This window comes from Misgurnus anguillicaudatus, chromosome 14 (genome assembly GCF_027580225.2).
Source record: "Misgurnus anguillicaudatus chromosome 14, ASM2758022v2, whole genome shotgun sequence".
Classification (NCBI taxonomy): domain Eukaryota; kingdom Metazoa; phylum Chordata; class Actinopteri; order Cypriniformes; family Cobitidae; genus Misgurnus; species Misgurnus anguillicaudatus.
Window position 1 is genome coordinate 16,116,079 of NC_073350.2, and position 22,957 is coordinate 16,139,035.

At 36.7% G+C, this 22,957-nt stretch overlaps 1 protein-coding gene across 1 annotated transcript in view; it reads left to right on the forward strand.

Moving 5' to 3' along the window:
• Positions 1–22,957, forward strand: part of LOC129427212 (inactive N-acetylated-alpha-linked acidic dipeptidase-like protein 2) — a 329,030-nt gene that overhangs the window by 281,367 nt on the left and 24,706 nt on the right. Inside the window, exon 12 of the mRNA XM_073875958.1 lies at positions 17,737–17,832. Within this exon, the coding sequence (XP_073732059.1) occupies positions 17,737–17,832 (96 nt within the window). The remainder of the gene's footprint in view (positions 1–17,736; positions 17,833–22,957) is intronic.

The following is a 22,957-nucleotide window of genomic DNA, read 5'->3' on the forward strand; positions in this document are numbered from 1 at the left end:
GAAAACACATATTGATAAAATGTATGAAATCTTAAATGCACCTTAAGTCGATTCTCTCAAATGTGTTAATTGCAGTGTAAATGCTTTATCTAGTTGTAAGTAATATTATCCATTAGAGTCTGCATCGATCCGCACTTTAACAAGAAATTGCGAACCATCCAGGTACTTTAAAGTGAGGTGCATGATTTTTGAAAACGATTTGGAAAAGGGAGTCGGGCCGATTACCAAAACACACTTGTAGCCAATCAGCAGTAAGGGGCGTGTCTACTAAACGACATCATTGCCTGGGTTGCGAATGTGTGGGGTGGGTCTATCAAAAGAAGGTCCAGATTTTATTGGGGTAGGGGCGTTTTTGTTTAGGTGATTTCAAATGTCAACATTGGCTTTCAGAGATCGTGCACCCCACCTTTAAGGATACTCATTATAACATAGCATGATATGGGCAGCCCAGTCTCACGAAATATCGTTATATAGTCACGTGATATTATCACGAATTTCCGCGTTTTTTCGTGATCGTATAACGAATTCCTGTTTTCGTGTGATTATCACGTATTGGTTACTCAACTGTTTTGTCCTATTTTCTTACCATTGTCACTCCAATTTAGGGTTAGATTTACATAAAATGACATCCCTACCCATACCCAACTCTAACCCTAACGGCAGGCGACATATAAAAAAAATAAATACGAAAAAATAGTATAAACTAATATATAAAGTGACATTCTAATGCAAGCACCAAATCTAAGCCTAAACCGAAGTGACAATGGTTTAAAAATAGGAAAAAGCAGTTGAGTAACCAATACGTGATAATCACACGAAAACAGGAATTCGTTATACGATCACGAAAAAATGTGGAAATTCGTGATAATATCACGAAAAAATAATTTAAAAAAAATACGTGACTATATAACGAAACTTTGTCAGACTGGGTAGTATATGGAGCATACTATTTCTAATTTCAGATACTATTTAGGATGAATAATACACAAACTGGGACACAGTGATAGTTAAATTGAATGTTCAAAGTGCTTTTGTATTAATGGGTACTGAGGAACTCAAAAAAACATATTAAAAGCAAAGCATGCTGCCAAACATCTTCAGTTGTGTTTAAGGACAAAAAGCTTTTGGAATAACATAAAGGTGTATGATGACAGAACTTTTCCTTTTATGTTAAACATTTACGTATGCTTTAAATGAGCAACTTCTAAGCAATGGCATTCTCATCAGTCTCATCCCATTTCCACCATTTTGAGATTTGTGTAAAACAAAGTATGGAATTAATTAATTTCACATCATCCTCAGGTTGTTTAATAATAAATCATCATCGCTCTGAAAATAGGAATTTACTTTCAGTTTCACACTCACTGTGAAATACGTTAGACACTTGTGCTTTCATGCTGTTAACATACCAAGAAGCACATTTTTAAGTTTCTTAGTAGTTTGAACACAGGGTGAATTTCACACTTAGATGTGCTTTTACCCTCCTCAGTGCATTCAAAGAAAGTGTTAACCTGCAAATGAAGTGCATGTGTTAAACATTCGGTTATAAACACAGATTTTTTCTATGGATGTTTCTTATAATAAATATAATTAGCAAGGAAGGGCACAATCCACCCACACTGCATGTTAAACTTTTTTTTATCATCATTTAAACATGTCACTATATTAATAACAGTTATCTACCTATATGTGTGTACACAGAATAACTTTTCACTTCTCAAGGCAAAGTGTATGTCTTTGTCTGTTGGATATTTTCTTTTATACTATTGTGTAAGTGCATTTAATGTATGTGTCACTTATATGTGCATTAAAAACTCTGTGTGCACCATTGTTTATGCCAAGGGTGCAAAATAAACACTCATCAAAGTTAAAATTTTGCTTGTTAGCTTTACACAAAACAGCATGCATTGTATTAATATTTAATACAAAGCTACAGTATTTAAGTAATTTTAATTCAAATGATGGAAAATAATGTTTCTTTAATGGCCAGTAAGATATATCCCAGAAAGCAATTTTGCATTTAATAGACGTCTAGCCGTCCAAACACAGCCTAGACATCTAGGCTAAAACAAGGCAAAATGTGTGCTGTCAGTGAAAATATAATATACATTTAACCATAGCCCAAAAATAAAGTAAATAAATAAATGAAAGCAAGCACTTTGTAATCACTGTTGACTTTGCTTACATGGTGAATTTCATATATACATTTTGGCAAAAACAGGATGTAAAACCATTTAAAGTTTATTTTGGCTAGAAGTTGGTTACTCATAGCCGCATTATATCGCGTCTAGTTAACTTAGACAGTAAAATAATTTTTCAGTGTGTTTTCACCGTTATTGGAAAGTGTAGTAAAAAGTCATTTTTGCCCCCCCTCTAGATGTTGCTTCTGTCAGAGCTCCTAATCGCCCCAAGCCCAGAAATAAAATTCTCTCTGTGGTTTTAATGCAGCAATTGTCACCAATACAAATTGCCTTTTTTTTGGAAAAAATAAGGAATTAGCAAACCATAGATTTTTCCAAAAACTCTGAACTGATGTGTGTGACGGGTTTCTTTCACGTGCTCTACGTCACCGCTGGCAGCATATCAGGAGGAATTTATCGTGGCCTAATACATTACATGACGAGACGTCAAGGAGTAATTTTCCCAGACACTCCTGGGATTAAGTCAGTGTTTAGATGGAGCTCTCCCAGCAATTCTTCTTTATCACCTGGCTAACGCAATTGGCGTCTCATTGTACGAGAGCTGACACGAGTGTCGTTCGACACACATTGTACCAGGGACGTGTAATTTGTCCACAGAGCGAAGGCTGTCCTGGAATCTGGTTCACGTTCACTGGTTCGTCTCATGCGTGGTGAAGATTAACGCCTCATCCATCACTGCTAGTGATTAAACAGAATTCTGTACGTTCGAGGCCTTTTTTGCCTTTGTATAAAACTTAAAAACGAGGAAACATGCCATCTGGGAGCCAGCCGAGCACTTTTTTGAGGACAAATTTGCCTGTTTTAGAGCATATTACTGCCTAGACTGCCCCCATGTAGTCCAATTTCCTCATATTCTGATATCCAAACGTTGGTTTATGCTGGATGCTTTTGATGTAGTCAGAGTTATTGTCAACAATTACATTCAAATTAGGGCTGGGCATAGATTAATTTAGATTAGATTAATTAATTTTTTGCATAATATATGAGTTTGTGCTGTGCATAAATATCATGTATATTTAAACACACACACACACACACACACACACACACACACACACACACACACACACACACATATATATAAATATATATATTTTACACATATATAAATACACATATTTTAAAATATATATACATTTAAGATTTTTTTATTTATAAATATTTTTTATTTATATATAATAAATATAAATAAATATATATGCACATGTCAATGTTTCTTAAATACATACATGAATGTGTGTGTATTTATATATATACATAATAATTACACACAGCACAAACTCATATATATATATATGAAGAGTTTTGTTGCAAAACGAGATAACCACCGTTTTTTTTAATTCTTCAGAAATCTTGTTTTTTGGTTGTGCATTCCATTTAATTTCAATGCAACTGCAGTTGGTTTGTTTTGATTTAAACCTTCATAACTTAAAAAACACAGCTAAGTAGCACCGTAAAACAAAAGAATAACATGATAACATAATAATAAACATGTTTTGACAAAAATGTAAAAAAAATGGATTTATCTCCATAAAAATAGTCCCTGACTGCGAAAAACAACATGAAAGTTCAAATAAAAACAACAAACTGTTCTCAGACTTTGTCTCATTATATGTTTATGTGTTGCTAAGGGTGTTGCTAAGGGCGCAGTGATATTAAATAGAACCGTTGGGTGAAGCGGTCATAGCAGTGTTTTATTGCGAATAAAGCACACCTATTGACCAATCAGAATCAAGGATTGGAACTAACCGTTTTATAAATATATATATTCAGTATTTTCACATTAATGCAATGAAAAGGTTAATGCTGTAGACAGCAATTAAAATGTCTTATTTTTATACATGTCACCCCTGACAATGTTTCAATCGAATGTTTGTGTAAAAAGCTGTCTCTTTTCCTACGTATGGAATTAAATTTTGTAGTACTGTATTATACCCCTTCAGGCCAACACAGTCTTAAGGCAAGTCGTGTTATAGTAACAAAAATTTTGATTAATTTATTTGTGTTTGATGACACACATTTCTGCTGTTTTTCGTCTTTTTCGTTCTTTCCAGCACAAATTTCTATCAGTGGCTGTTCGCATGGATTTCTTTATCGTTTGTTTCCTATTTTTAAATCATTGTCGTTTGGGGTTAGGGTTAGATTCGGGTTTGCATTAGGATGTAATTGTATGCATTGGTTTCTACATGTTTTTCGTCCGCTTTAAAAAAACTATTCTCGCCTGGAGTTGGAGTTAGAGTTGGGGTTTGGGTTAGGAAGTCACAGAAAGTGATTCTAACCCAAACCCCAAGCGACAACGTTCAAAATATCGAAAACAAAGAGAGAGCATTTGGTCAATATCATCATCTTATTTTTTATTCAAGGTTAGCGACATCTGATCTCTTCATATATAAAATACAGTATCTAATACCATAAAACCGTTATTTGTTATACTTCATGTATATGTAACTTGAACTATTTGGTTGTAAATCAAATTGCGCAACAGAATCGCAAATCAAAATTATTGTTATGAGAAAATTCAATTTCCTCCCCTCACTATTAACTTCCACTGTCACCTCGGGAGGGCTTTGAGCATTCTGGCAACATCACATCTGTAGCCAAAATCTAAACTGATGGTGTTATACCAGTCACCCTTCTCTTATAGTTTTTATGATTTCTTTGAATAATTACTAACCTAATGTGGCAAATAACTGGAACATTTTTCTCTATTAATAATAATTTGCTGTCTGATTATAATGGTACATTTTTCAAACTTTAAAGGATAAATGAAAAGTGACATTTCATCATTAGGAGAAAGTAACAATTTAAACAATAGCAGGCAGTGTTGGTGTACAGTCCTGGCCAGAGGGACCTCAACATTTGTTAGCATAATAATTTCATTGCTGTTGACAGGCAAGTTCGGCTTCAGCTCTGTTTACAAGAATATACTTAGGAAACCTCATTTGACCTTCAGTCCGAGTATTTCTGTTTTAAATGTCATTTTTTACTTTTTGATTTTGAATGAAACCACATGGCACTGCATCTCATATTTTTTTCAGGATTAACAGTATATTTTTCGTCCTTTATGAATAATTTCTGAGCACGGAAACTCTTTAAAGCAAGCAATCTCTTTTTCAGATTGGTTTCCTGCTGTCCTGTTTTTACTTTTCTGTTAGTGATTTCTGAGATGGACCCTGCAGTGTTTCTTGAAAAAGTCCCACAAAAGCCAATTAAGAGTATATGATGTGCATCTATTATGAAGCAAATGGCATGCAATTTGAAATTGTTAGGAAAGAAATGCAAATCTAAGATGCAGTCATGGGTATAGACTATTTGTGTACTCCGTAGGGAAAGTGTTTTCTTAATGTCTACACAGCTGTGAGGCATGCGCAGTTTCTGAAACCATCAGTAATTAAAAATTAACACATCATAACACGCCAATTCAGTTAATCGGTGCATTTGTAACCTTACATAAATCTGAGTTATTGTTTTTGGTGTCACGGTTATCGTGTTTATCTGTTCTAGCCTGCTGTGGCCCCTGCTCCAACTGTGTACTTTGCATGCTATCTCATACATTATAAATATAATGTTTTGAATAAGAGCCTAAAAATCCATATAACCGAGGGGGTTGGTGTTTCACTTGGTGTTTTACTTGAAAAATATTATTAAGATCATTAATTGCTGTTTAAGAGCCATGCCTTAGTGTGCCCCCCTACACTTTACTAATTGTTCCTACATCTGTGTTTTTGATAATGGTCCATTTAAGTTTATGATATTTTTATGATGAAATCAATTTCATTTTATGAATAAACTTTTGACCTTGTTGGCACATTTATGACTAAAGATCTAAGCTTTTTGCTTGGGAAACTGCAGGCATGTAGCTTTATCTTTTGGTTTTGTTGGTCCAATAATTTGTTGTATGTTCTTTAAAGCAACACTATGTAGTTTTTTTTACCTTTAAATAATGTCTCTAAAATTATTTCAGTGATAGAACAACTTTTAACTGGACAAATTGTACTGTTGCTGCAACCTGAGCAGCCTCCTAGCTGCTACAAGCACACTCTGAAAGTGGTGGTGGAGGGTAGAGCACACAGCCCCGCCCCTCCCCCTGCCTCCAGAAGAGTGTCTGATACCAGGCACTGTTGCACTTTTCAACCACATGGGGGAGCTGTAAGTCCTTTTTACATGGAAACTACATTGTGTTGCTTTAAAGAAGCTGTACGTAACATCGCAGTCTAAATATTGGAAAATAATCCTTGCCCCCTCTCATATTGCCAGATGGCTAACAATGGAAAGAATATGTTAATCTGCTCATTTTTATTTGCAATAAATTATGTCATCTGCAAATAACAAACCCACTCGTGTGGATTTGTATAACCATTGTGGTCTCATTTAAAGGGATAGTTTACCCCAAAATGAAAACAATGTCATTAATGACTCACCCTCATGTCGTTTTAAACCTGTAAGACCTCCGTTCATCTTCAGGACACAGTTTAAGATGTTTTATATTTAGTCCGAGAGCTTTCTGACCCTCCATTGAAAATCTATGTATGGTATACTGTCCATGTCCAGAAAGGTAATAAAAACATCATCTAAGTAGTCCATGTGACATCAGTGGGTCAGTTAGAATGTGTTGAGGGATCGAAAAATACATTTTGGTCCAGAAATAACAAAAATGACAACTTTATTCAGCATTGTCTTCTCTCCCACGTCTGTAGCGAATGCGCTTACACAGTGACGCTGTTGACTTGTTATCCTCGGACATGTTTGCAAAGATTTTTTTTTCAAACTTACGTGCATCTCCCTCAGACTGTAAACTAAGCTCGGGCGCAAAAAAAGCTGAGGCACACCAGATAACAGCGTCACTGCAGTCTCGTGCACCCGGTTCACAACAGACCCGGAAGAGAAGACAATGCTGAATAAAGTCAAAAATTTTGTTATTTTTTGACCAAAATGTATTTTCGATGCTTCAACACATTCTTACTGACCCACTGATTTGGGACTGCTTTTATAATGTTTTTATGACCTTTCTGGACATGGACAGTATACCGTACATAAATTTTCAATGGAGGGTCAGAAAGCTCTCGGACTAAATATAAAACATCTTAAACTGTCTTTCCAAAGATGAACGGAGGTCTTACGAGTTTGGAACAACATGAGGGTGACTCACTAATGACATTATTTTAATTTTTGGGTGAACTTTTTCCTTTAAGCAACCGTGATAACTGCCAACCGAGTCGAAATACACTATTTGGTAAATTGGCAGTGGGCAGGATCATACAAACCAAAACAAAAACAAAGATTCTGACAGCATTTCCAAAAGAGATAACTGGCTACAGCATTACTTTTCAGAGGAACAGATACATGAACTTAACACGTTTCCTAAATATCTACGAATATATTATAGTATTTTGTTTATGCAGTAATGTCAAAAAACAAATCGTTTACTCAATAATTTTCTGATATTTTATCATTTACTCAACCTCATTTCAGTCAAAACCCATTAGTTTTCAAATCAAAGCTGATCGTTTCAAATAACACTGAATGTTGACTTTCTCTGTTCCAAATCCTTATCAACTTTCATTGTATAGAAGAAAGCAGGTGAATATCTTTTGTTTCACACAACAAAGAAAGTCATATCTGAGAGAGTTTGCTAAAGATGACAGAAGTTTTGTAGTACAAACCAAAATCTCAAACTTTGAGAGAGAAATATTAAGAGCAACCAGGATATAAATACTTTAGAGTGAATAATAGTGAACAATATTCTTTTTGTCAATTCAGTTTAATACCTGCATTATTATAGTGGTGGAGCTCTCAAACATACAATAAAGCCATGCCATGATTTCACTGCTGTCATTTTCAGTGGCCTTTAGCGTAAAGGGTCTCTTTTTAAAGCCCGCGGTGCCTTTTATTCACCTCTGTCAGCATTCAGAAGCATTAACCTGCCTGCGGTTGTGACCCAGCACTGTCATCTGTCCTGCAGGATTGGAGCGTGGTCTTTCTGTTCCAAGAAGCACGTGGAATGTTTGTTTCTCAGAAGACCTCAAAGTGCGTTTTATCCTTTTTTATTTGATATTTTAGAAGAGAGAGAAACGAGAGTTGAATCGCAGCTCTGGCATTAAACCCACTGCTTTTTCTTGAGCTATCATAGCGTCCAGCAGAGGTTTTAATTCTCTGAAAGCCCTTACATTGTTTCACCACCACTTTCTATTGATGTATGCACTTATATTACTGTACACTGTAAAAAATACTTTGCTGCCTGCCTTAAATTCTTTTGTTGAATCAACTTGGATTAACAAGTAATTTCAACTTACTATTATTTATCTTGACTAGAGATGAGTTGTTATAACTACAGGTGAGTTGTTATAACTTGACTTTGCTCAACTATATTTTATAAGTTGTAACAACTCATCTCTGTTGATATGACTTGTAAATCTGAGTTGATTTAACAAAAATGTTAAGGCAGCAAAGAGTTTTACAATTGATAACTGAATGGCAGGATGTTCAACTGTTGTTTACATGTTTGTTTAAGTATAGTTTTTAATATTATTTCATTCTATTGTGTATAATGCTACAGTATATTAAAATAGTCAGTACAGACATCAGTAAAATTTCCACTACCAAAATCGATACCACAAGAGAATAAAATTGTAATAAAATAAAAATGGAAGGGTGCGTCTCATTTCTCTGTCTTAAGGGCTCGTTATAGTTGTGCGTAGGTCCTACGGTGTAGCCGCGACGGCGTAGGTTCCGCGTCGGTTTTCATTTATACTTTTGCGTCGTCGTCCGCGTCGACGTGCAAACACGCGCGCAGGCCGCTGGTAGTCAGTAACCACGCGTGTAACCACAGTAGCAGTGCGAATGCCAAAGAAGAAGAAGCTTTGCAAGTTAAGCCACAAACGAAGAAGAAACAGCAGCTTGTTGTGTATCATTTGAAAAGACCAACAATGATGGATGTAAATAAACAGCGACTTTTGTGGCATAGGAAATACTTATGACGCAGTTTTTTTTACCTGACGGGAGGGGTTCTGGTGGACCAATCACAGCGCTTGCGGTCCGCGTAGAACTGACACGCTGTTAAAAATTTTGCGAGGTGCGCATCAGGCTACACAGAGCTACGCACAGGCTACGGATAGCTACAGCGTAGAACCTACGCACGTCTATAAATCACCCTTTACCCCTTACCCCTACCCCTCGGTTTTGCGCGTTCATGTGAGGTGAAGTGGTGTCTCAATTCTCCGTTTGATCGAGGGCTAGGGCCAAGGCGTAGGGATACATTGCCCTTGAAACGAAGTGTGATAAGGACCACACTTGAAAGAGAGGGGTAAACGTAAACGTAGGAATTTCTCAGGAGAACCGGCCTCAAGATGTTTTATGGCTGAACGTTGAACTGTCAAGGAGTCGCACAAATAAAAGTAACGTTATTTTCGGCAGTTTAATTGAGGTTATATTATGACACACATGTTTATGATACTTTTAATAAAATGTTCAAGCGGTTTTAATTGTAATGTTTTGTTTTGAATCGCTAGTTAAGGCGCTAGCTAGCAGCTAAGTTATGCGCTATTTGTTGAGACGACGGCACACCTGAGACGACGACATCTTCTTTGTTTATGTCAACGCTTGTCTGTTTACGTAGCAGCCAGTTAGCGTCAAGGGAAGGGGACGCAAACGGTAATCAAGTCGTGTCTCATTTATTAAACAAACGATCTTGTCTTACCCCTTCACTCGGTTTCGAGGAGCAAGGGGAAGACGAAGACAAAGGGGAAGGGGTAAGACAGAGAAATGAGATTGGCCCTAATTAAGTTAAGATTGCTTTTTAAGTATACTTAAACTTTTTGCAAAAAAAAAAACAAAGATGTTCACTGTCAGAAAAAAAATGTCCCTAGCTGTCACTGGGGCGGTACCCTTTCAAAAATGCACTTTGAGTAAATTACATATGAGTAAATCAGAGGTACATATTGGTACCAAAGAGTGCATATTAGATATATATTAGGACCTCAAAGGTACATATTGGTACCAAATGTAAACTTTTTGTATCTAAATGGTACATATTAGGACCTATTTAAAGGGTACTGCCCCAGTGATAGCTTTGGACCATTTTTTAACCATTTGTTTTCTGACACTTTAGAGTACATAGTACAAACTATGCAATGCTTGAAGAATCAAATATAATAAAACATTAAAACATAGAAGTCATATTTACAATTAAACTACTTAAAATTGTTATTGGTCTACAATGCATGAATATAAGACATAAAACTACACATTTAATGCAGTTAGAGTTTGATTGAAGGGCAGGCTTGTAGCCAATTTGTCTATTTACGTTCGATACGGATATAACTGACTATGTTTACATTAACACTGTAAATTTCCACTAATAATTGCATGTTTACATGCATAGACAAATTACTGCATGCACTGTAAAAAAAATCCGTAGAAATTGCAGCTGGGTTGCCGGTAATTTACCGTAGATTTGGATTTGTGTTTTTGATTGGCAACATTTTGTTCAGAGTTAAATGAAGATTAAACATTTACAAGTCTTTGTCTTTATAGAGTAAAACTAAAAAAACAGCATCAAGCAAAACATTCTGGGAAACAAAATCTGAAGCAAAAAACAGAAAAAGGTTGATGATGACTTCTGGTTCCCAGAATGCTTTGCATGAGGCTGTTACTGTATAGTTTTATTCTGTAAAGATAAAGACTTGTTAATATTTAAAATTGATTGAACTTTGAACAAATTCTTGCCAGTAAATTACATAAATGTAAATCTACGGTAAATTACCGGCAACCCAGCTGCAATAACATTGTAATTTCTACGGAATTTTTTTACAGTGTGTGCTTCGCAGACAGTGATCAGAACCAGCCAATCAGAGATTCATGCGCGTTCATGCTCGTGCATTATATTTAGTACTTTCGCGCTACAGTAATGCCTTCTTGATATTTAAATAGCGCCTTAAATTAACAAGTCATAAATAACCTTTAACAACCATGATCAAGTTCATAACAGCTTAAAATGCAATCTACATATATATCTTGAGAGTAAAATTTGTGTACATGTCTTGACTGAGCAGTTTTAATGAACATGCCAGTTGTACCACGCAAGTTTTTTTTTTTTTTTAGGAAAACTTTTTTACTCATAAATCTGTACTGCTTGAAACACTGATGCTCATTATAGGTCCTAGAAACATTGACTTGTTTCAAGTCGGAGTGACTGTCGTCGAGCATGTCTGAAAGTGAGTAACTTGTGGATCATTGCTGACACAAGACGTCAATTGGCTAAACACGCAATAAAGTGCATTACATCATAACTTCACAGACACAGGACCCATTCAACCCGAGCCCATATGCACATGTATACACTGCCGATGTTACGGCACTGCACCCAACCATCAATCAGACATCATGAACCCAAAGTAACTTTTATTATTCCTGATCTTTATATTCACCTCTTGGATGGACATATTGTTCATAAAAAGGTTAATTTTAATAGCCGGCGCCCATAATGTGTATTGATCACACTGAATTAGCTAAATTTATTGCATTTACATGCTCTGAATCCAAACATAGCACACACTGAGCATGTGCAAGACTCTAATTAATGTTTAATAATGAGAAACGTGCTTGCAGAATGGGAAAATTGCCAGCTTGTATGTTTAAGTGAAACTTTCCACGCTGGAAGTTTAATTGGTCTCAGCATCTGGCAGATGTTTGCTGTAAATTACACCCACTACACCAAGCAATAAACACACACACATGCACACACGCACACACTCACCGAAACATTCTGTTTTTACTAATGATTTTTCTTCAATGGTGTTTACTGTTAAATTTACATTTATGCATTTAGTGAACTCGTATCTAAACTTATATGGTACTTGCAAGCTATGCATTTTATTAGTATGTGCATTTACTTGAATAAAACCCATAACCTTCTAATCAGTGTAATATAATACAGTATTGTATAATTTACAGTACAGAAGTATAGTTCATTGAGACAGCCTTTGTATTTGCTTTTTAGAAAGTTAATATGTTAATTATGATATTTTAACTACCTACCTGTTGTTATCTATGTTTTATTTTTTTGCCGGTATCTCTTGACATACAATACCATCTGGAAGCTTAATGGCAGAGGCAGAAGGTCGCTTGGCAAGAAATTTGTCTTGCCTGACACACTGGAAGAATACATTTGACAGACAGTGGTCAATAAGACATTGATTCATTAAACACCATGTGGTCAGCCGTGGTTTCGGGGACCTTAGTGCACTTCTGTACTGTATGTCAGTATAAAGTTCTTTTAGAGTGAGTCTGAACAAGGATCTCTTGTGATAGATGTTTGCTCTGTAAACCAAATAATTTATTCTTGTTTGCTTAGGAATGTGTCCATTAAAATGATGCCTCTTTGTAACTGCAGTTATGTAAAAAAAGCAGATCATTTAAAATTAGTTTGCTGCGTTTCTTACCTTGGGTTTTATGAAATTAACAAGTGGATTTTTTTCTAAAATTAGTTTTCACGTTAATTGAACCTTGGACAGATCTTTACTTATCAGACTTTCGAACATAGTGACCTCATTACCTTGAGGTATCTTATTTGAAATACTTTATAAATCTAATTAATATAATGTCTTAACTTGGCTGTCATTACAGTCTAGGGCTAATAAAATAATGTAGTTCCTCCAGCAGATTATCAACTGATCAGCCAAGACTGATTTGATTTTGAGTTTTACTAGATGATCTGTCCACCATATTAAAAGTTCATAATTGTTTCCACTGTTATTCAGAATTAAGATTTTTTACACATCCTGAAGTTTGACTTCTCTTGAGTTTTTCTAAATAAAGGTAAATCGGGTTTAAATGTCAGGAGGTCCCTTCGGGACGAAAGTAACACTTGTTGTCCCGCTGCTAATACTGTTGCATTATGTTGAAAATGTTATATTATTCGAATGTGATTTAATTGAACTTTAATAGTGTTCAAACTGTTCATGCTCAACAATTCAAGTACTGTCGGATTGCTCTTGAAACATTTGATGAAACTGAAATTTAAAATGAAATATTATTATTATACATGATCTATATTATTATTATATACATTATATAATACATTACTTATTTTTCCTACACATATAAAGAGGATGCACGTAATAACAAATCTACACGCTTCCCTTCGTCACTTTTTAAATCTCTATATGAAAGCGTGTGTGTGCTTAATGCCTAATGTAAACATCATGTAAATGTAATGACAAGTCCAAACGTCAATCACTTGATCTTCTGTCTCTTTTATTTTAGATACAAAATAAAATATCTGTTTTTTAACGCATCGAATACTTCTTTAATGTTACTCCGGTGGACACACACTACTGGCTACCTCCAGCAAAACCTCCCAAATAAAAATTGCAAAGCAAAACAGAACTTTACAGATTAAAAATATGATCATGGATTTCTTTTCAAGCTCTTTTGCTTCTATGACAAACTTGTCAAACAATTTCTGTGGATCAGCCCTGCGGAAAGCCTTTATATGGAGCTGGTTGGGCGTGTTTTATGCAAATTACCAACCTCGTGGCCGCTCATGTAAAACACTCCAGTTTTACTAACGTAAGAACGTATAAGAATAAATTCATGTGCGTGCGCACGTGTTGTGAATCAGGCGGAAAGCGTACGAAAAACATACGCAATTATTAGTGAATGAGACCCATTATCTTTTAAAATTACATTTTTCTGAAAAATTGTACTTTCGCCCCTGCTCTCCCATACTAACAAAAATGATGTATTATTTGTTTAATCTGTATGTCATGTGACCATTACCTAAAATCTCAGGGGGTACAAGTAGATAATTTAGTTCAAGGGAGTTTGGCTGACAAAAACGTTTCAAAACCCCTGCAAAAAATACTTTCTTTAAATGCCAAAGACATTCTTGTATGGCATCGTGAAGCACCTTTATTTTTAAGAGTGTATGGCGCGTGCAGTAAACTGTCATTTTTTCAGATGTTGATCTGGTTTTGTCAGGATCCTTGCTGATGTCACAGACTGCAATCTGTTCTGCTACAAAGTTCTGTACACGTTTGTGATTTCTTCAAGTCCGAGTGCATTTCTGCTTCAATCAGCTAGTCAAATCTGATTCAAATCCCACAGTACATGTCTAAATAGCAATCACAACATGCCTGACCCAATTTCTAATACTCAACCCACTACAATTCATCACAGGACATGAATATCCTCTGGTCTGGAGATCACATGCAGGCCTGTCAAAATCAGTGTTCGGCATTTGAGCTGCTCAGAGGGAGCCCTCTGCTGTCAGTACATCCCACCCATCCACGCACCCTCTTTTTCTCTAATATATACAAATATATTCCCCCCACAACAACACCCTGCAGTACTCACATGTCCTGGAGCATAAGATGAGTCAAGAAAAACAAGAGTATGCATATATGTACTCACACACGCACACTTTTTACAAATGCCAGAAGGCAAAACAAAATGAGATAAGGTAAAAATGAAGAGTTTGGTTCCAAAACGCAATAAATCCATTTTGACTAATTTGGGTAAAAACATGTTTTCTATACCAAGAAAGTGACAAAATGAAAACCACTATTTTCTGTTACAAACTTTCACATATATCATCTTTAGGTTATAAATACATTAAAAGTTCAAATCCATAATCTAATTTTCAAAGATTTATTATAAAAATGTATTATTTTTTCAACAAAATGCAATAAATCCATGACAAGTTTTTTTCCCCAAAATGCTATAAATCTAATGAATCAATATATACATGTGTATTCCTCTTTGCCATGTTATATTCAATTAGTTGACTAGTGGTATACACTGATTAAAAAAAATTAAACATTAATGGCATTAATCAAAACACTTACTTTGTCATATAAAGAACACTGTCATTGCTGCTGTTGGGACGTTGTCACTAAACTTTTTTTAAAGCAATCAGCTGTAAAATGTTTTGGTCCTGCTCGATTTTCGTTGACTCTGAGTAAAATAATGGAAAGTTTTTCATAAGATCCCCTGGGGTCAATGTGTTTGCATGACAGAAGCTTGATGCTGTCGGGAAAACAAGCAGCAGCAGGCATTTTTCCGGCTCCCGAGTGTCTTTCACGTAAATTATTAGATGTTGATGGCTTAGGTTTCTTTCTCGTCATAGAAAACCACCACAGGTTTATCAATGCCATCAAAGTATTATTTAGTTTTAGTTTGATTGTTGATCACGAAGTACAAAGTAGTGGATTTTGTGTGTATTTAACATGCCGCCATTGTTGTTTACAATGCGTGGAATGGTGCGCTGTGATTTGTTGAGTGGATTTATTGCATTCTGCAGAAAAGGAGGACTGGCGTTTATTATGTTTTGGGAAAAAAGAGAGAAAATATGACAGGATAACACGGCGGATTTTGCATAAAATTAACGATTTACTTTTTAATACTGACCTGATATACAATACTAATTATGGCGTTACCTCATTTTTTAGTAAAATGGCGTTTATCGCGTTTTGGAACCAAACTCTTCAAATACTGTTTTAAAATATATTTTTGTGGTATTTTAAGAAGAATTTGTTTAAGATTTGTGACTGTTTATGTTCATCAGCTGCATATTAGTGCAGACATGATTAAAACATATGGTTTTGTTATTAAAATATTTATAGTTTTAGTTTATAATTTTAATGAATTTAGTCAATAATACTCAACTGAAGGGCACCATCTTGTCTTGTGTCAGATGAATGCACGGATAGCAACCATACAATACATGTCATTCATCATGCATCTGTTTGTCACATATAAAGGGTTGACAGAAGGTGGTTGATGTTGTGGATGATTAGTTTCCTTACAGATTTCATGTACATCTTTCATCTTTTGGCAACAGATAAAACCGTGATATAAAAAACTTCAAATTTTTAGTTCAGACACATTCAGCTGTACCATTTAATGCTCACTACTAAAAACAATGCTAAAATATCTCCATCCTTGATGGCACATCTTTCTCAACTTTGCTAGATTTTTTTGTTAAGAAGCCAAAAATAGATGCAGAAAACAAAAATAGTCTATTGATGTATTGCAGATATATGCATTTGTGCAAAGTACTTATATTGGCTTCACTCAGAATGGAAAGCTATATGACTATATACTAAATAATCTGCACTAGACTGTTTATCCATTAATATTATTTTAAAGTAAATTGTATATACCTATACTTAATTTCAAACAGTGGTACAGACTGTCACACTGATGCTGCGCTTACACTATATATAAGTTTGATCCACTTATCATCTTGGAAATAAAAATATATAAACACACGCTATAAATAATATATGTGACCCTGCCTGTGAAAACCCAGCTAAAGTCATTTGTTATTTTTTACATAAAATAATTCTATATGAAGAACATTTGGTGAAAATATCACCTTGATATCTTTAATATCGACTGAGGAAGGTCATTTGATTTGATGAATTTCTTTCATTGAATTATATTTAAAGCTTGAATGCATTGTAATTGTAATTCAGTTTGGTGTTAATCTCATGTGGAACTTATCTGTCTTCGTGTTTTTCCTCCTCTGTCCCATTGTTGCATGCATTATCCATGAACTTATAAAAATATTTATATAGTATAGGCTATTATAAATAAAACTGAACTCAATCTTTACTGCTTCATATAAAAACAGCTATTGTGGGAGTCCAGCCCTAAACTCCAGCCCTGGGGCTAATTCATTTAGGTAGGATCAGTGACCGAACACCAAATCCTCCTTTTGGGAAAGTGTTACGGTGCCCCCTCACAGGTCATGATTTCACCCGTCCCAACAGCGAGATTGCCAACAAACTGCGGTTTCCAGAAGCCAGAAGAGGTCAGGCAGATTGAGACACTTACCATATGATATAACTGCAGTCGATAAGAGTTCACGCTGTGCAGTCCCTCGGCCTGGACAATAACATCATGCAGAATTTGAAGGGACCTGAGGTGAATCAATAGTGTTTGATCAGCAATACCAGAGAAAGAAAGGGCAACAAGAAGATGAGAGGTGCTGAAAGACGTCCCACTGGGTGATATAACAGACTGTGGTGTTTCATGGGCGCTATGGATAAAGGATTAGCACATTTTACAAGCTGCTTGGTTATGGTCACTCAGTAGAAAGCGATGGAAAAACTCTTTTACATTATAAAAAGTTAATAAAAAAGATTTGCAAAGATAAGAAGACTAAGTACAACCAACATACTTATATACCTGTACTGTAAGGGTTGCAGGGTTGCAGGCATGGCATCCTGACAGAGTATTTAATACAGTATATGAGTCAATTAAAAAGCATACTTAACATTAAACGGCAGCTTTTCTTAAAAATCCACTGTGGCTAAAAATATATGTCGGCAAGTGTGCCAAAGAATAAATGTTACTGTTAACGGGAGTGTTTTTGATCAAAATAAAATTAGTTGTGGTCTATCATTGATGGTAACCTTGTATCAGTACCATATGTTTTTTTATTTTCTTCAATGTTACAGAAGAAAAGCAAAATCGACGTGCCGCAAATTTGATTGAAAATTTTAATGGAATTTTTTGTTTGTGTCTATGTAGATAACAGCCGAGGTCATCCTGAGACTCGCTACTGATCCTGTTCTTCCATTTTACCCTTTGGATATTGCTCTGGATGTTCAGAACAAACTCAAAGGTAAGAATGTCTGTTTAATTCACAGTTAACACTCTGGGGTCGGCTGCGGCGCGGGCGCCGCCAACTCTTTATTTTTCAATCACTCCGTTAAGAGACTTAGATAACTCTGCTGATTTTGGACATAAGGATATGATTTATACATCATTTAAAACGTTAAAGTGTCTAGTTTTTTTTCTGTCCACTCCCAATAAAAACAGAATGTTGTGCTTTTCGCAAAATTAAGAAAATAAACATGATGCGCGTTTTGTTCTCTCTCCCTCAGTGAAGTCATTTCAGAAACGCGTCAGAAAATTAACTGTAACTTCACGAATTCATGTCATATAAACAAAGGATAAATGTCTACATAATGCTTGGAATGTCAGCTTTTAAATGATGTAAGTGAAATCGAAAACATATATTGTCATTCGGTGTAAACTGTATGAAAAGTAGGAGAGGGACCGTCTTTCTAATGTTACCTGATTATCTGTAATGAGAAGAGATCGCCACACCCCCGCGCCATTGAAGTGATTGAGCAGAGACATGCATATGCATAACTTGTGCCTCTTGCAGTCAATGGATATGCAATCCACAACCAAGTCTCTCCATTCCTTGTTGTTTCATCCGATTGCACCAAAACATGACATCTAAATCCTTATTTACTTGCGTATGTGTGTCAGTATCTCCAGACGCGAGTGTTTTCTTTGTTCTTCCGTCAAACATCACGCGAGGGGAACACGAACAGACATAAACAAACACACCAGTCAGGAAATTCGACGCGGTTTTTGGTATTCTTATAAAATACGCGATTGAAAACAGTACAATCCTTATTTACTTGCGTATGTGTGTCACTATCTCCAGACGCGAGTGTTTTCTTTGTCTTCCGTCAAACAGTTCACGCGATGGGCAACGCATACACAAACACGCGAGTCAGGAAATCGACGCGTTTTTTTGTAATCTTATAAAATACGCGACTGCAAACAGTACAATCCTTATTTGGTTGCGTCTAAGCATATATCTCCGCACAGCACGTTTATTAAACACAGGATCACTCGCATGTGCACACATAAGTTACTGCTTTCATGAGCAACACGTGAGGTAATGGCGACGGCTGTAAACAAACATTGAGCAAGTTTATCGTGCAAGTTTATCATGCTTGTCCCTTGTTGTGTTTCTACTATAATGATATAATGATTACAAAAACACAACTAAGAGTCCAAACAACGATAGGCAGTTGTTCTTTTGAGCTTTTTGCTGCACACAAACCCTGTGTTCACTTTACCATGATTAGAGTCAGGAAATCGACGCGGTTTTTGGTATTCTTATAAAATACGCGACTGCAAACAGTACAATCCTTATTTAGTTGCGTCTAAGCATATATCTCCGCACAGCACATTTATTAAACACAAGATCACTCGCATGTGCACACATAAGTTACTGCTTTCATGAGCAACACGTGAGGTAATGGCGGCGGCTGTAAACAAACATTGAGCAAGTTTATCGTGCAAGTTTATCATGCTTGTCCCTTGTTGTGTTTCTACTATAATGATATAATGATTACAAAAACACAACTAAGAGTCCAAACAACGATAGGCAGTTGTTCTTTTGAGCTTTTTGCTGCACACAAACCTTTACCATGGCTACTATGTGTGTTATTTCTCTTAAAAATGAGACTTGTTCTCTTTTTTAATTCTCAATGAGCTTGTGCTCAAACTTTAATGTAACAGTTACAAACCATTAACCAGCAGCATAACATTCTCCATTAACTCTTATTTTTCTCTTCCATCTCTCCACATGCACCATCGTCATCTAACCCGGTAGTTCCCCCTACTGGTCACATTTAGTATGTGATTCATTGCCTATCAACACATCCCCCTTTCTTTAAAGCTGAACTGAACATGCCTCAATATGTATATTTATATTACACTGGGATTGTGAACAACCAGTTTCAAAGTATTATATTTTTTAAACACACAATTAGAACATTATGTATTCAGTCCATTAATTTACAAATCGAGTCTGACTGGTCTTTTGACTTGACGCTCAGATCTTCTCAAGACCTGTGACCCTAACTGACCATCACTTGTGTCCACATGTACACATTCATTCGATTTCAGGTCTGGCACTGTTTCTGCATGTGACACAGGAGCAATTCCATCTTCATCTTCACATTCTGTTTCCTTGAAAGTCTCTTTGGTTCTGAGAAGGTGACGACGGTTCCTTCTGAGCACATGACCCTCCTCAGTCCTTACTTCATATGATCTCGGTCCAATCTCCTGAAGAACAGTAGCTTTTCGGTGCCACGCATCCTGGTCTTGAATACGCACAACATCATCTTTGGCAAGTGGTCTGAGGGTTTTGGTTGCCTTGTCATAATACTGTTTTTGTTTCCATTTCAAATTCTCCAGTTTTGTCTGTATCTCTGCATTTCCTTTGATGTCTGTGTAGCAAGGTAGGGTTGTGCGTAACTTGCGATTCATCAACAGTTCCGCTGGGGATAAACCACATTCAAGCGGGGCTGTTCTGTAGCTTAGTAGAGCTAAATAAGGATCCGACTTGCTGTCTGTGGACTTTTTAAGGAGCTGTTTGATGATATGCACTCCCTTTTCAGCTTTGCCATTTGCCTGTGCATGCTGTGGACTTGAAGTGATATGGGTAAATCCATATTGTCTCGCAAACTGCTGCCATTCCTTGCTGCTATAACAGGGACCATTGTCACTCACTACAGTCTTTGGTATACCATGTCGGGCAAAAATAGACTTGACATGTGTAATGACACTGGTGGAGGTTGCACTTGTGAGAAGAGCTATTTCGGGAAAATTTGAGTAGTAATCTATCACTATCAGATAGTCTTTGCCATTACAGTGGAACAAATCTGTACCAACTTTCTCCCAAGGAGCAGTGGGTAGATCTTGGACCAGCATAGGCTCCCTTGCCTGTTTGCTCTGGTACTTGTTACACGTCTCACATTTTCCTAGCATGTTTTCAATATCCTTGTTGATTCCGGGCCAGTACACAGCGGTCCTGGCTCTTCTTTTACATTTTTCAATGCCCAGGTGTCCTTCGTGTAACCTACGAAGTATCTCTGGCCTCAGGCTGTTTGGAATGACAATTCTACAGCCTCTCAGTAGCAGTCCATTTGCCACACTAAGCTCTGATCTCATGTGATAATATTTTGGACAGGACCCCTTGGGCCAGCCACCATGAATGTTTTCCATCACTGTTTGTAGCTCCTTGTCCTTGACTGTTTCTTCACAAATTTCATTTGCTTTGACATGAGATACAGGTAGAGACTCAACAACCATGTTGACATAATTCTCAATTTCTTTTTCAGTGGAGCATGCAGAACTCCCCTCTGGTGCTCGGGATAGCGCATCTGCCAGCACTAAATGTTTGCCTGGTGTGTACTTAAGATCAAAATCATACCTTTGCAGTTTCATGATGAGCCGCTGAATCCTTGGTGACATCTCATTAAGGCTTTTCTTGATAATTGACACAAGAGGACGATGATCTGTCTCAACTGTGAATGTAGGAAGCCCATAGACATAACAATGAAATTTCTGTAGTCCATAAGCCAATCCAAGACATTCCTTCTCTATTTGAGCATATCTTGTCTCAGTCTCAGTCATGGACCTAGAAGCGTAAGCAACTGGCTTCCAGCTGTCCCCTTCTGCCTGCAACAAGACAGCTCCAAGTCCGTCCTTCGATGCATCTGTGGAAATCTTCAGTCTTTTGTTGGGATCATAATACGCAAGCACAGGTGCATTTGTCAGTGTGACCTTTAGAGCATTCCATTCTCGCTCATTTCTCGATGTCCACTTGAACTCTTTGGAGTCATGGAGAAGTTCTCTCAGTGCTGATGTTTTCACTGATAGGTTGGGTATGAACTTTCCAATAAAATTGATCATTCCCATTATTCTGAGCACACCTTTTCTGTCTGTGGGGCGCGGCATGCCTAAAATGGCTTTTATTTTCTCTTGATCTGGCTTTACACCTTGAAAAGAAAGTTTGTCTCCAAGAAATGTTATTTCTTGCACACCGAATTGGCACTTTTCACGATTTAATGTTAGCCCATTTTCACGCACCCTTTGAAGCACTTTTGTCAGTCTTTCATTGTGCTCTATTAGATTGGAGCCCCAGATCACCACATCATCTACATAGCAACGGACCCCTTCTAGGCCCTCCAGCATGTTGTCCATTGCTCGATGATAGATTTCAGATGCTGAGATTATTCCAAATGGCATTCTCAGAAATCTATACCTCCCAAAAGGCGTATTAAATGTGCAGTATCTTGAGCTTTCCTCGTCCAATTTGATTTGCCAGAATCCCTGTGCCGCATCTAACTTTGAGAAGTACTTGGCTCCTGCCATCTCACTTGCGATTTCTTCCCTTTTTGGTATCTGGTAGTGCTCACGTTTAATGTTTTGATTTAAATCCCCTGGGTCCATGCATATCCTCAGTTCTTTGCTTGCGTTCTTTTTGTCGACACACACCATGGAGTTTACCCACTCAGTCGGTTCTTCCACTTTGGCGATGACTTCTAACTGACACATCCTTTCCAGTTCCTTTTTGAGGCGCTCCCGAAGTGGAGCTGGAACTCTCCTTGGTGCATGGATTACAGGAGTTGCATCCTCCTTGAGTTTGATTTTGTATGTGCATGGAAGGCATCCCAGTCCTTTAAAAACATCTTGATAACGAGTCACAATGGATTCAACTGAGCCTGTTTGAACACTTACTGCTTCTGAGCAGTTAATGTGGTAAACTCTCCTCACCAGGTTCAATTTCTTTGAGGAAACACCACCGAGCAGTGATTCCCGGCCCTCAGGTACAACAGAGAACAGTACATTGTGGCTTTTGTCCTTTATTGTCACTTTCAGTCTACACTGACCTTTGCTTTCTATGTCTTTTCCGTTATAGTCTTTCAGTTGCATTGTTTTCTTGATTATTTTAGGCTTTTCTTTCATGGCCTTTATTTCTGTCATGCTGATCAAGTTTGCTTGTGCGCCTGTGTCAATTCTTAGTGCTACTAACGTGCCATTAATTGGCAATGACACAATCCATGTTTCATCATTTTCTAAGTGGCTAACATTTTCTTCTGTGGTATCTCCTTTGATATCGTTACAGGACACCATGCCAACAAAGAAAGTCT